Source organism: Topomyia yanbarensis, chromosome 1 (assembly GCF_030247195.1).
Source record: "Topomyia yanbarensis strain Yona2022 chromosome 1, ASM3024719v1, whole genome shotgun sequence".
NCBI classification, from domain to species: Eukaryota; Metazoa; Arthropoda; class Insecta; order Diptera; family Culicidae; genus Topomyia; species Topomyia yanbarensis.
Genome location: NC_080670.1, coordinates 57,046,909 through 57,061,450, shown reverse-complemented (window position 1 = coordinate 57,061,450; position 14,542 = coordinate 57,046,909). Strand labels below are relative to the sequence as shown.

Below are 14,542 nucleotides of genomic sequence, written 5' to 3'. Positions count from 1 at the left end.
CGTGTAATTTCTTTGGAAATTTTATTCAAGGGTTTTTCTTATGATGTTGATGTGCTTTTTACACCATACTCGCAAGTATTTCATTTGAAAACCATATTTCCCAAACTTGAATGGATATTCAAGTAGCAACCGTATGCATTTCATGTGTTTGTAGATTGAAATAATTCAATAGATTTTCACATGATGTTAACGTGTTAAGTTTTTTCAGTGTAGTCACTGTTAAAATAATTATAACCTGCAAGCAGCGATTGAGTCTAGGGGCAGATCACTTGTGATGCATTTTTAAAAATCAGCGAAATTAAATGCATTTATTTCCATCAAAATAGAAATTCATAATGTATTTTGCGTTGCGTGCAATGTTTTTGCGTTGCGTGCAATGTTGTTTGCGTTGCGTGTAAGACGTCAAAACCCTACAGAAAAACTCCCTACATTTAACAAAACGTCGAACAAAGTAGATCAGCGTAGGACGTTTGTTAAACAAACTTTTCTGCGAGGCAGTGCAAAGCTGATGCAAAAATGGAAATTAAATGCATTTTTTTTTCAATTTGAAGCAAATTTGTTATACATTCCTAGAGTGATCTGCCCCTAGGATTGAGTTCAACACAAAACTTGTTAATCGCAACATTGACCTTTCTATGCCCGTTAAAAAAGAAAAGGCGATCAATTATTTCGTGAGGAAAACTAAACATTTTGCACTGCAAAAACCGGTTGTGTTTAGGTATTTCGAAAGAAAAACAAACCAAACTGTAAATGAGCTGCCAGAAATCCTTATAGATGCAAAAGCGCTGTGATAAACACACTAGCTATATCACTTGTTATGTTGTAACCAAAGACAAGACGTGACAATCTAAGGGAAGGGCTCGTGGATAGCGGTATCTGCGCTTGTGGCAACGGTTATCATGAAATCTAACATGTTGTCTGGGCATGCGCCGAGTACTGTTCTGCCAGATCTCAACTATTCGATTCCCTTCGGGCCCGAGGAAGATCACCCAATGTCCCGGTTCGAGATGTACTAGCAAGCCGCGATATTCTCTACATGTCTCTTATATACACGTTCCTCAAAACCATCAATATCCAAATTTAAATGCCCCTATCTTTTCTCTTATCATTCCCAGAAGTGCCCTCTTCCGCCTACTGTACCCCAACGATGGTCTGATACGACTCCAAGACGAGATAAAACATCTGTCGAATGAACCCCAACAACACGAGACCTACAGTACAACATCACACGCGCAACGCGGTGTGTTTCCGATCCGTATCTGAGCCGTACTACGAAATCGTCTGGAGGAACCCCTGCCGGCTCGAGGAAAACCGCCCGGCGTCCCAATACTTGATGCATCCGTTCGAATCTGTAATCCTGGCCGTTCATTCCTGATGCCGGAAACTGAAAGTTTATATCTCCCCCCCCCCCCGTTCAGCCTTGTCCACCCTCTCTCCCATGTCTCTGATACACAGATGTATGACTTCACCCCCTTCTCCCCTTGAATATCTTCCCAAAACTTATGTGCCCCCCTATCTTCTAGTTTTAGTTGATCAATATTTAATCTCGTTAAGAAATGCCCAACAGTACCACTACTTTAAAATAGCCCTAATTAATTCCCCCTAATCTTCAACCACTCTCTCTAGTTATTTCTAGTTAATAAGCTTGTAAAACGTTCCGCTTAGTTAATAATTAATTTCTCCTACAATCTCCCTTCTAAAAATCATAAAGTGAATTACTATACAAAGAACACACAAAATGACCCGTCCCCCTAATCTTACGAATATTATATTATCCCCTCTTTTATATGTATAAGTTTTTTTAGTTTCATTATATAAAACAAAATAATATTGAAATGTGTAACCCCCTAGTTTTAAGAAATTCAAAATGTAAAACAATGAAAAAATGGCACCTTTAAGCTAACGCATACGTGCCTTATCAAATAAACAAATTGAAAAAAAGACGTGACAATCGGCTTCTTATTTTTCCTTCGAAATTTTTCTTTTCGAACATTTTCACCCTGCCGAAAGCTTCTGAACAGTGTTGCTATTTTTATTAATGAAAATGGAGTCTTGTTTATTTATTTTATGCCGACAATATTTTATATCTTGAACCCACTATATTGATGAAGGGAACCGATTTTCCATGTCATGGGTGTTTAGTAAGGTTTGATGAAGCCATTTTCTGAATAATTTTAGATTCTAGTGTGATTTCTGTCGTATATTTGATAAAGTTAATTAACCACCTATACGGTAAATGCATGATAATCATTTGTTTCGCTTTGCCGCACAATTTAAGTTCAATTTAGTCATTTTTACTTTTTTAACGATAATAATTTTATTTGTCAAATGTAATGACAATCTTTACATATAAATATAGCAACACTGCCGAACATCATTTCGATATCCCTGCAGTAACATTGCATACGGTGCAAAAAGTCAGAATCAACCAATCAGGAGCTGGACCATTCTGACGTAAAATTGGAACAAAAACGCCCCCCCCCTATTGTCACGTCTTGTCTTAGGTTGTAACAAACTCGGGAGGACATGTCATATTAAAGTATTTTTTAGGTATATCAAGTTTTATTGGAAAAAATGTCGTCCGATACTAAAATTTTAGTATCGTAGCAAAACCCATTTTCGGCCGAATTCATGAGGCGCATTTATTTTGCGTTACTTTTGCATTATAGGGTAATGTGCCTATTTTCACCATATTAAGAAGGGTGCCTTACTACAGACCGCTTTTTAATTGGACCTCCGCTAGTTGGACCATTTCCAACTAAAAAGCATCTGAACGCCAAAATCTCGTGTCAAATTTACTTTGACAATCTATCTAACAATCTTTTACACAACTAACGTCTTCTTTGGAGTGTTTTTGACATTTATCAGTCGGTCCGACTAGCGAATCATATTCGTTAGTTGGGCAGAGGCTGTGGTCAAACCAGCGAATCACGACTGTAATTCATTAATTACTCGGTCTACATTCAATGAAATGCGTACAAATTGGTATCAACAGCTTTGCCTCCTTGTTAAGAAACAAGATAATAACACAAATTCTTTGAAAACGGTGAAATATTCTTGTTTAAGCGCAACCAAAAATCCGGAACGAGTGCCCCTATTGTTGCGCTAACATTAGACTTAATGCGTTGAACAAAGATGGTAGGGTGACAATAGAAACATGACGAAAATAGGTTCATCACCCTATTTCACCGTAAATATTTAAAGTTGAACGGAGAATAGGCGAAAATCGAAAACGAAAAAGCAGTTTTTTCCACATTGTATGTTAGATCTTTATAAAAATCAATCAGCAGTACTGTAGTTTGGTGTGGAAAAAACTGCTTGTTTCGATTTTTACCCATTCTCTGTCCAACCTTAACGAAATGCCTGGAAAACAAGTAAAACTGGGTCGTAAACAAGAATAAATATTTCGTATATTCAATATTTTGGGAAATATTATATTTCTAATAATCTTGCATTTCGTTCGATGATTTAAGTTATAAGGTGTGAAGGAATAAAACTATGGTAAAATTTTATTGAATATATCCAATCAATGAAGAAAAGCCAAGCTAAAGCTGTAACATGGAAAGCAGAAGAGGCTTTAAAGACTGTAATAAAACGATTACTCCTATGGTGGTTTGCATATCAAGTTCTACTGATCGCAACAAAACTAGGCCAACTTGTCATAACACGGGTTTATAGCGGCCTGTAGAAATGCGTCTAAACCATGAAGTATGCATGGAAGGTTTTAAGCATTAGTTGTAATGGACGCTATAAAACTTCAATATAACCAAAATTGTTATTTGGGGCAACTTCCATCTGATGCTATTTCTGTCAGGCCATGGCCGCTACTGTAATTATCTATACAGATACGGGTATGCGGAATCCCGTCTATGTCTGGAGTGCTAATACGTTGAAGAGACACCGGAGCATGTGGTTTTTGACTGCCACCGTTTCGCCTCAACGTGAAAGCGTTTTTTATTCACTGAATTAACACCATATGATTCAATCACTAGCCAGTATTTATTGACCATCCGCAGTTGCCTTAAATTCGTTCGAAAACTACTATACTGATATTTGGTCGGCGTTAAGTCAGACCGGACTAAGTCGCACAACATCAAAAAATGAGATAATGAAAGCACTGGATAAAGTATATCGTCAGCTACATTCGACGTTTGCCAGATTTGAAATATGTAACAATAAACAAGAATTATGTCAAAAACTAATTTCCAATCATAATGTAAAGGAAAGATACTGCGATTCAAACTTTAAACTCGTTTTTCTCGAAATCAATATTTTGTCACTTGGTCCGGTCTGACTTAACACCGACCATTTGAACTTGAAAGATACATATCTGCTTTTTGAGCTGGTGGTATATGGTTGACCATATTTATCAACAGATAAGGCACATTTTTTAACTAACCAAACACATCAACATGACTAAAAAGCTAAAAACCTATTTGTTTTGATTTCCTTACATTTTAAGTCTGCCTACTGCTATTGGGAATAGGTTAGGTTTTCTATCTTTTCTATGCTCTAGACTGCGAATTTAGGTTTATATTATTAGGGAATCCCATAGAATACAGCACGAATATTATATTATAAAATATTACATTACATGAGCATTTTACGCGGCTTTAGCATGTTCCATCATCATACATCGAATGATTTCAAGAATTTGCGTAATTCTATTACAACTCTTTTCCAAAATGCGACGGAAATCGAAATACAATTTTCCTCAAACAACCTTCGGTTAGCAATTAAGCCACTTTTTAATAGGTAATATATTTGAACTGTAATATTCAATTGTAGACTTGAATCGTGGAGAATTTAACACTTCCTTTGCCAGACTTAATGACAATAATTTTCGAAACTAACTGTCATCGAGAGGTTTCAGTCAAGCGGAACCGAAACCAAGTGAGCAAAAAGACAGAACATTTTTCCGCAAAGGCACTCACGTAGTATGACTGACAGTATATGTTGCTGTCTCAGTGTGAGAACTTACACGGAAAGAGAGTCGAATATGAGTGCTTGCGACCGTTTAGGAAGGTTTTCTGTTTACGGTTACCGAATGCAGCACTGCTTGGAACCACTGTTAGACATTGTACTGTTCGGCAAATTGCTTAAAACGAGAAGCCGCTCTCTCTTATACGAACTGTTGATGGGTAAGGTTTTGCAAGAAATATTTCGTTAAAACGACGTCAAAACCCCGCCATTTGAAATCGCCCTGCAGAAACATCGACAAGAATAATCGAGGGAAAGTGTAGCGGATCAAAAAGTTTTTTTTTCAGGAGGCGAAATCGGAATGAATTTCTATTGTAGTTGTTTTAATAAAAAAGTATTCTTTTTTTGGAACTACCCTCAACCTAAACTGGAGGTGTGTGCTGGGACATAATTTTTTAACAATATTTTTAACGGGATTAGGAAAACTGCAAAAATGTCATATTGGCAGCAGTGAGCAAATTTTTTAATAGGGAATTTTGGGGACAAACCTCAAAATCCCAACTTCGCGAATTTTTCAAGAAATGAACATACATCCGTTCAAATACTGAGATTTAAGCTATAATTATCAGAGAGGTAGCTCCATAGTTATATAGCATTTAACCCTTTCCTGCTTATGACGTCTGTAGAGCATCATAACTACCAACTTTTTTCACATTCTTGTACTCAAAATAAAAAAAAAATTATTTTTTTAAAATTGGATTATTACGACTACACCTTCCATTGAACTACATTGATCACAATCCTTTTGCTAAGATAATTGTCAAAAATGCTAACCCGTGTGGCCAAATTCGCTGACAAGGAAGAACGATAGTGTCAAACGAGGACGTGTTTACATTTTTTAGAAAATCAATTAAAAATCCTTCTGAAGTTTTAAAGATTGATCCTATACATTGTTATATTTAGAAAGAGGAGCTCAATCGGTTTATGAATTAAAAAGAGAGATTTATTCTTCATTTAATAATCCAATTGAATTGATTGGATTCCGTTGAAACAGTGCTTCCAAGTATAGGAATGATGAAGGTGGAAAATGAAGTTTTGATATAACTTCGTTGTTTTGCAGTATTAATAAAAACTGATAGAGCATAGCAATTTCGACTGTCCTCGACTTTTCCATACAATTGAAGTATTGTAAATATTCCAGGAGAATTGTATTGAGCATTGGAATGTAAAAGTTGAACAGATGTAACACTGCGAAAGAAGAACATAGCAGGTTTTTCATGTTTCATGAGCTTAACCTAAGGAAAAATAGTTTTGGAACCCTATATACGCTAGAAAAAAGTTTGTCAAGAGAGGGTTAATTTATTTTTCCTGCTTCCTTCTTAAAGTGGCAAACTTCAATCGCAGTGGGCAGGAATCCAAAATTTCCAAATGATGTGAAATTTGCCATCTGAGTTTACCTTGACATTTGTCCCAATAAAAAAGGGGGTGCTTTGAGAATATGCACTTGCATGAATTGCAATGCCCTAGTAAAGGTCAATTCAAGTTTGCCCGTTTTGTGATAATATGTTTAATGTTTAATCATTATCATCAAGGTGGTGCAATTAACACAATCAAACACGTATTAACTCGTAGTGTGATCGTAAGATTACACAAAACATTAATAACATTAGCGACAATCCGAATCTAGTGTTCTGTATTTAATTCCAACTGAATCCTTCCTGTTGAGGGTTTCGAATATATGACTGGCTTAAGAACTACGCTTCTTACCTCCTGCACAACAAAATCAGCGAGAATTATAAAATAGAGATCGGTTAAACCACAACTCTCCTAGCGCGTTTACCCGATTAACCCAAAGAAATCCTAAAATATATTCAAACAATCTTCAGATTAAATCGACTCTCATTTTTACACGGAAGTAAACCATTTTTCTTTTGCTACGTTTGTTACCGAAAAGTGCCACTTTTAATGCTCTAATATCGCATTACAACCATTTACTACACAATGTTGTCCAAAAAACAACAACCAACTAAAATCACATTTTCATTTTTTTTTTTGCAAAATCGCCACAGGAATGTCCATCTTCTTGCGGTGGAAGCGGCTGTTCTAGCTGCCAGGAGAACACATCTCTACCATTGTCAGGGCTACCCGGATCGGATTTCGTCGATTGCGGAAACTGTCTCGACCACAACGGTGCGCTCAGGTAAATATAATGATAGTAAACAGTCATGTCGATGAAATAATAGCCAAGCAAATGGCAACCACCTAAACACAGAAGGAGGCTGCTTCACCGCCGCGATGCACATTGGACACTGTTGCGAGTTCTTCAGTACGTCGTCGGCTGCATGGTTTTGCATGAAAGAGCGCAAAATGTTTCGAATATGCAAAACCGCATGTCTCCAATGTCTGCCGATTGTGTTTCGGGCTGCTTTTCAGCGTTTTACTGGGAAGCTGTGCCTCGTGTGAACCGCTTTTCCCATCCAGATCTTCAATGGAACATAATTATAACTGCAAGCATGACCATCATTGGTTTTCCATCGTCGTTACTTCATTGAATTGGTTCGCATGCTGCATTGGGGATAACTGCGGAGTCCCACCACATTTGAACGGGGTGGCCCAGTATCGATTACCAAGTCTGGTTGGGTCTGAGGACCGGACACCGATTGACTCGATGGGAACTACTCTGTAGGCTGATTTTTTTTTAAAAAGTGCCTTTTCTTCTCTTCATTGTCAATTTACAGTTCACAAACGAACCTAGGTAATTACTGGAGCGAAGACATGAGCTCATTCCCGGGACTGCCACCGTTGGACATCGATCCGCTGCCCAGCCTGTTTCCCTTTTCGCCGTGCGGTGCTAGTTACAAGTAAGTTAGTTTCCTTCCATATTTTGAACATTCTTCGTAATTCTATTATGTATCATTTAAGAACAACAATACAATCAATATTAGGGTTCAACTGTGAAAGCCTTTAAAAGCGGTCATGTCTGAAAACGAAAAGAAGCAGTTTTTTGCGCGTTGGCAAAATCTTCATGAATATTGATCAGTGTGTTTGGGGCATTGTTAGAATACCGTTGATTGATTTTCATGAAAAATTTTCGTTTTCAAGTATGGCCGCTTTTATGGGCTTTCTGAGTTTAAAATAAAAATTAAACTAATGTTTGAATCACGAAATCTTGTATCATAATTTGGAGCGAAGATAATAAGCATAATAAATATACCCAACGTTCGTGAAAAATTGGGTAATTTCTCGACAAACATATGATTACGGCCTAAAAGCCAACTGTCAATATCCACTTTGAATGAAAATTCCGGACAAACCGTTACTAGTCGAACACAGTTCACAAGAGTTTATGAAAGAGAAAACTTTTCTCTTTCGTTTACTACCAACATTTGTGATTGGCGTGGAAGGGTTTGTCCGGAATTTCCATTCAAAATGGATTTTGACAGTTAGCTTTTAGGCCGTAATCACATGTTTGTCGAGATTGTTTGTTGCCTGAAGCTGCCACCAAGTGCCAGTAGCGCTAGCTACGCTTCAAATGTTCAAGGTCTGTTCACATGAACTGTACGACACTGTTTAAAAGTTGGATTCAAAACAAGTAATTAATAACAATATATGATAAATCACGCTTTCTCTTTCATCGTTGTTCCTCCACAAAATCCGAATGCTTTTATCACCTCAGTACCAGTTAAGCGCATCAAAATGACGTTTGTTTGTATTCGATAAGTTTCATTTCGAGTTAACAACATTGGCTCCTAGTGATGTGAACGTTGCTTAAAGCGCGTTCGCTGTCATTTTTGGGAACTATCCGAGCCAGGAAGCCAGCTTATGTTGGCTTCACTCATTTTTCAAAGAAACGTCAAAACATTCACCCTCTTGAGCCGAAAGAACGACTGTCTAGAACTGCTGTATATTACAATTTTTCGTTTGTTTTCAACTGATGTCTAAAGCACTCTAGTTTGAGTGTGGCCAAGAGGCCATGACGTATCCAAACGAACATGAAATTTGACATATTCACAATAGAAATACGTCAGATTTCTGCTCGTTTGGATACGTCAAACGCGTCTTGGCCGCACTCTAACTAGAGTGCTATACTGATGTCTTGTGTTGAATATATCTAGACAAACATGACAAAAGATCCTTAGTGCAAAAGGGAATTTCAATTTGTTTAATTTTCTTTCGACTATTACGGCATCATCATTAAACTTTTCAATATTGCTTTAGGAGCTCTGATTTTGACTAGCATATTATGCTAAGAGTTAACGAACCAATGTGTAAAAGGCCGAGTTATTAGCAAAAGAGAAAGTAAACGAGAAACTGTCATTCCCGGATAGAATTTTACAATAGCATTTACCCTACAAACAATCATAAAACAATAAATATTATAGTTATTACTGTTTCAACATTGTTCGATACAAAGTTTTCACAGCAGATTTACAATAAAATTTCATGTAACAATAAATTTTACTTTTAAGCAAAAAACTGATACGGTAAATTCACATTGAATTTTACTGTTCCCGAGAAAAAAATGTATGGAGAAAAATCGATTTTTTTAATGTTAAGATACATAACCACCCCCCTTTTTTACTGTAGAAGTCTATTTTACATTGTAATTTACTGTAAAAACGTTAAAGTTTATTGTTTTTGTATTGTAGCATAACACTAACACTCACTGTAAATTATTGTAAAATTACTGTACTGTCACAGTGAAAATTATCGTTTTGTTACTGTACATTTCTATTCGGGTTTGCACTTAGGACCATTTGACATGTTATCTAGCCAGATAGGGTGATGAGCCTATTTTCACCATACTAAGCAAGGTGCCTCACTAATTCGGTAATTTCTTGCCTTACAATCAATGGAATGCTTCAAAATTGACATCAACTGCTTTGCTTCATTGTTAAGAATCAATATAATAACACAAATGCGTTGAAAACAGTAAAATTCTCGTGTTTGAGCACAATAAAAACTCGAATCGAGTGCCCCTATTGTTGCGCTACCATTTGATTCAATGCGTTGAACAAAGATGGCAGACACTGCTCTAACCAACGGCTTCAAATGGGTAGGGTGATAATAGAAACATGGCGCAAATAGGCTCATCACCCTATATCGAGTTAGACAAATCAATGTCAAGACATTTTAAAGAGATGGAATATAGCTAGGTGTCCTCACTGCTACTTAGATGTGAAATTAAACTCGACAGTCCGATGGAAGAAACCGTTAACCTGGTCGATCTTTAGGTGGTATTGTTGATCAATGCAGGGTGTATCTTTCGTAAGAACTTTAGCTTCTTGTATCACACCTAGCCATACAAAATTAGTAACGTTATACTAATCGTTTCGGATAGGGGAATTCGCGATGAAATGAACTCGGCAAGAAACCACTAAGCTATATTCACTATGTAACAGCTTTTCGATGTTTATAGGCTCTATGTAAGTTTTGCAAATGTCTATAAACTTTAAACAAGTTTTGCTATTGCTTATAAGCACTACGAATATCAAAACAAATATGATATGAGGCACATTGTAAACATAGAAAACCTTATCAGCACCCGAGGTTTGGGTATGTGGTCGTCAACAAAAAAGGGCATAAAACCTTCGAGTCATAAACTGATATGGTACATTGCGACGATTTGTTTCAATTTAGTATAGAACTGATAACAGTTAAAAAGTATGATCTAAACTATGCGCCTGTTTATAAGCGTAATCATAACGCGCTGTAGCAAAGTGACTCCCAAATCTGCTAAAGGCAAAAGTTCGAGCCTGGAACGTACAGCGTACACTCCTCCTTACTCTTTTTTCGCCCTTCTTTTCCGCGGAACTACATCAAGGTGTTATCGCGGCTCGTTGTGTTTTTTCGCACCTCTTTCTTCTGCTTTATCTTGGAGCCTCACTTGGTCCATGAAATGGCTCGATCTTTAAGCCTTGATTTAACTCTCAGCCCTTTTCTTGCTTCTTGTCTCCATACAATACGTCTCCATTTAGCTATCGTCCCCATGAGCCGTTTAGATACTGATTCCATGAGCCATATAACTCCTGTTTCTGTGAGTCATTCAGCTCCCAGCCTTATCAATCTACTCGGATAGTTCCCGGCGGTGAACTCACCCTACTCCGTGTGAGAGTTTCCCGACGGAGGAATTTCGTTCGACACCGATACCCGCGTCCTTGAGCCATTTAGCTCTCAGCTCTATCCAGATATACTCGGAAGTTATCTGGCGGAAAACTACCCTACTCCGACTTAGAGTTCCCCGTCAAGGGAATTTCTCTCGGTACCGGTATCTGTTTCGTGAGCCAGTTAGCTCCCATTTTGTCACAATATAGTCGGATAGCCCACGACGGTGAATCTACCCTATCAGGTAAATTACCCGGCGGTAGATTTCTCTCGATAACAATGTTCGTTTCCGTCAGCCATTTAGCTCCCCGCTTCGTCCCGATCTATTCGATCTGGTCCTCGGCGGTGGACCTAACCTATAGCCAGTAGGTATTGAGGTCTGTCAAGCGGTTCCAGGTGTAGCTTCCGGTTCACTGGCGCCCCAACGACCCATTACTAGTTGTTAGACGCGATCTACTCGCTCTAATCCCATGCGGCGGATCTAGCCCACTCACGAGCTACCCAGTGAGATATTGAGATGGGTCCTGTGATTCCGGTGAAGCCTGACATCCGGTTCGCTGGCGCCCCGACGACCCGAACCTGGTGCTGCGTCGCACACTACTCCACTGATCCCGGGTGGTGCACCTAATCTACACCGGCGTAGAATTCCCCGGCGATGGAATTTCTCCTGAGATTTATGATTCCACGGCAGCTTCCTAGCCGGTAGCGCTACTTTGTTGATCCCTTCACCACTTTCTTTGCAGCTCGGAGAATATACTCGTAACCACTCTGTTGACAGCGTCCCAGATATGCTCGTCGTGGCACATCTCTTCGACCATATTATCAACTGTCACACCAGGCATTCGAACTTCTTCGAATCTTGGGCATTCGAAGACCACTTGTTCGGGTGTTTTTTGCACGTTCACACACTCCGGGCAAAGGGTTGACGAAGCATGTCTAAACCGATGCAGGTACTTCCGGAAGCATCCTTTCCCGGACAAAAACTGTAGAAATTCACCTTGCCATGCTTTCCATGCACCCAAGTCGATATATTTGGGATGAGTCGGTGGGTTCACCTTCCTGTCTCCACGTTGTCCCACTCTTGCTGCCACTTGGCCAACGAATCCGCTCTGACCAGTCTTCTTGCATTTCGTGCATTTCTCCGCTGGTAGCGTTCCACGTCATCAGCAAGAGTGATGCAGATGGGGATCATTTCGGCAATTACGCATACCGCCTCCGACGATATTGTTCTGTCCAAACTCGCGACACGGCCAGCGATTAGGCGAAACGTGCTTGTCCACTTCGTCCTGGTCACCAGACCTCAGTATTGAGGATGAGACACCCGCCAGGAGACATCTCGTGCTGCATATTGCTCCTCCTATCTTCGGCATGGTTCTTACCAATACGTTAGTTGTCTTTGCAGGCTTCTCACATACATAGTCGACATGTCTGTTGTAATTTAACCGATCATCGACCGTCACACCCAAGTACTTCAGCGCACGCATCGATGGAATGGATTGTCCCCCGACGCTAATCACAATACGTTGGATTTTTTACGGTTTCTGGCCAGCACTACCTCCGTCTTGAGGTGAACCAATTGCAAGTTTTGCCATCCAAGCTAGTCTCTGTCGCCAACATCTCCACCTCCTCAAGGGTTTCGCTGGTTATTGTCAGGACAACGTCATCTGCAAAGCCGACAATCTCAAGTCCCCTAGGCAGTTCTGCTATTCGTTCCGTAGACCAGAATCCGCATTCTGTGCAGCGCTATGGCGGTCGCCACCCAGATGCCACTGTTGAACGCGTTCTTCACGTCGATCGTTTCCACGGCGCAGTAGCGATTACCCTTTCTCCTTCAGTTTACTTCCTTCCACCATCGAGATCCCTTTCCGGAACCCGGACTACCTCTGCGATAGTCTGTTCTCACTTTCAGTGTAGTTCGTCAGCCTGTTGAGGATGACCCTTCCCCAGAAGTTTACCAAGAGTATCCAGTAGGCATATATCCCGATACGATGCTGGATCTACTGGTGGCAACAACACAAGCGTCTGGATCTTCCATCTCTCCAGAAAGTAGCCATTGTCCATATATTTCTGTAGGACTATCTTGAACATGTCCGGAAATGTCAGAATCACGGTTTTCAGTGCCACGTTGTTGGTGCCGTCCGGAACGGGAGTTTTCTTCGCTTTCAGCTCTTTTGCCACTATAAAGAGTTCGTGGTTGGAGACTCGATTGTCACCAGCATTTCCACCGTCTGCATCGACGTACAGTGTAGGTGGCCATGTGGTTGAGCCATGCTTCGGGAAAAGACCCTCCACGAAAATCTACATTTTGTCAACGCACATTTCAGCTGGCGTTGTTGGACCCTTGATCCTGACCAACACGACATGGTGAGCATTACACCCGGGGTTAGGGTCTACTTCTCTGCACAGCTCATTCTGGCAGGTGGACTTTCCTGGCACTATTTGGCGTTTTAAAGGAGTCCTGGCCGCCCGGATTATCACCTTACACTCTTTTCAGCCTGTCTCAGATCTTGCTCTCTGAAAACGCGTCTTCTGACTGCCTTTGGAGGATGCCTTTTGTTCCACTAATACGCCGGACGCCGGCAATTCCTCGACATGCCCTCGATACTCTTTTCGACAGCTCCTCGGCATTGGTGCGAGACGTCAGCACGAAGTGCTTCCACAAAAAGATCCTTATCGAAGTCCTTCCACTCGCCAGTCCTAACTCTCCGCGTTACAATACAATACCGCGGACCAACGGTGTAGTGCATCGCTTGGTGGTCGCTATGTGTGTACTGCTCACTAACTCGCCCATTCATGTTATCCATCAGCGACGGTCTGCTGAATATTATATCGATGATGGATTCCTGACCGTCTTTAGGGAATGTGGTACCGGAACCTTTGTTGCACAATTTACCGCTTCTGATTTGTAGGGGGTAGAAAAGAAAGGTCAGTCTGTAACTGGCCAGCCGAACCGCTCCCCGCTGTTAAGTGGGTGATTTAAGCGCCATTCTCTAATTGAGAGACCACCCACCAGATGAAGGTTTGCCCGGCCTGAGACCTTTCAAGGGAGGGTTCTATTTATCCCTAATACGGGAAGGGAAGCGAGCTAGCTGACTCAAAACGTGTCCGATGTACTCGACCTAAAGACCTAAACTGCAGTCAGGATGTCCGTACATTCAAACACAATGTCCGTCGCCACGGGTTTTCTCATCACTGGCAAAGTACAAATCCCACCCCAGACTAAACCAATGAAAAGAATTGGGATTTGTACCGGTTGTTCTCGGAGTCAACCTCTCCAGTAAACAGCAAACTACAAAAAAATAATTAGACGAAAACCGACGACATGAAAAAACCAGCACAACGAACTAAGACAAGACTACTTCACGTAAGGTAAATCTAATGCATTATTGGCGCATCTTAAAACGAGACAAAGTTGTTCAGGGATGCATTTGTAAAGTTTCAAAAGTTTCACATGAGCTTTTACAATTTTTATTTTTCGTTCCTACACATACCTCTTCTTTCATTCATTGACTAGGCC

The 14,542-nt window shown here is 40.1% G+C and overlaps 1 protein-coding gene across 2 annotated transcripts in view; it reads left to right on the top strand.

The window, feature by feature from the left end:
* LOC131677685 (protein glass) overlaps positions 1 to 14,542 on the top strand; it is a 54,522-nt gene that overhangs the window by 18,742 nt on the left and 21,238 nt on the right. For both annotated transcript variants that reach the window (XM_058957651.1, XM_058957650.1), the window contains exons 3-4: positions 6,990 to 7,120; positions 7,659 to 7,781. In XM_058957651.1, the coding sequence (XP_058813634.1) occupies positions 6,990 to 7,120; positions 7,659 to 7,781 (254 nt within the window). The remainder of the gene's footprint in view (positions 1 to 6,989; positions 7,121 to 7,658; positions 7,782 to 14,542) is intronic.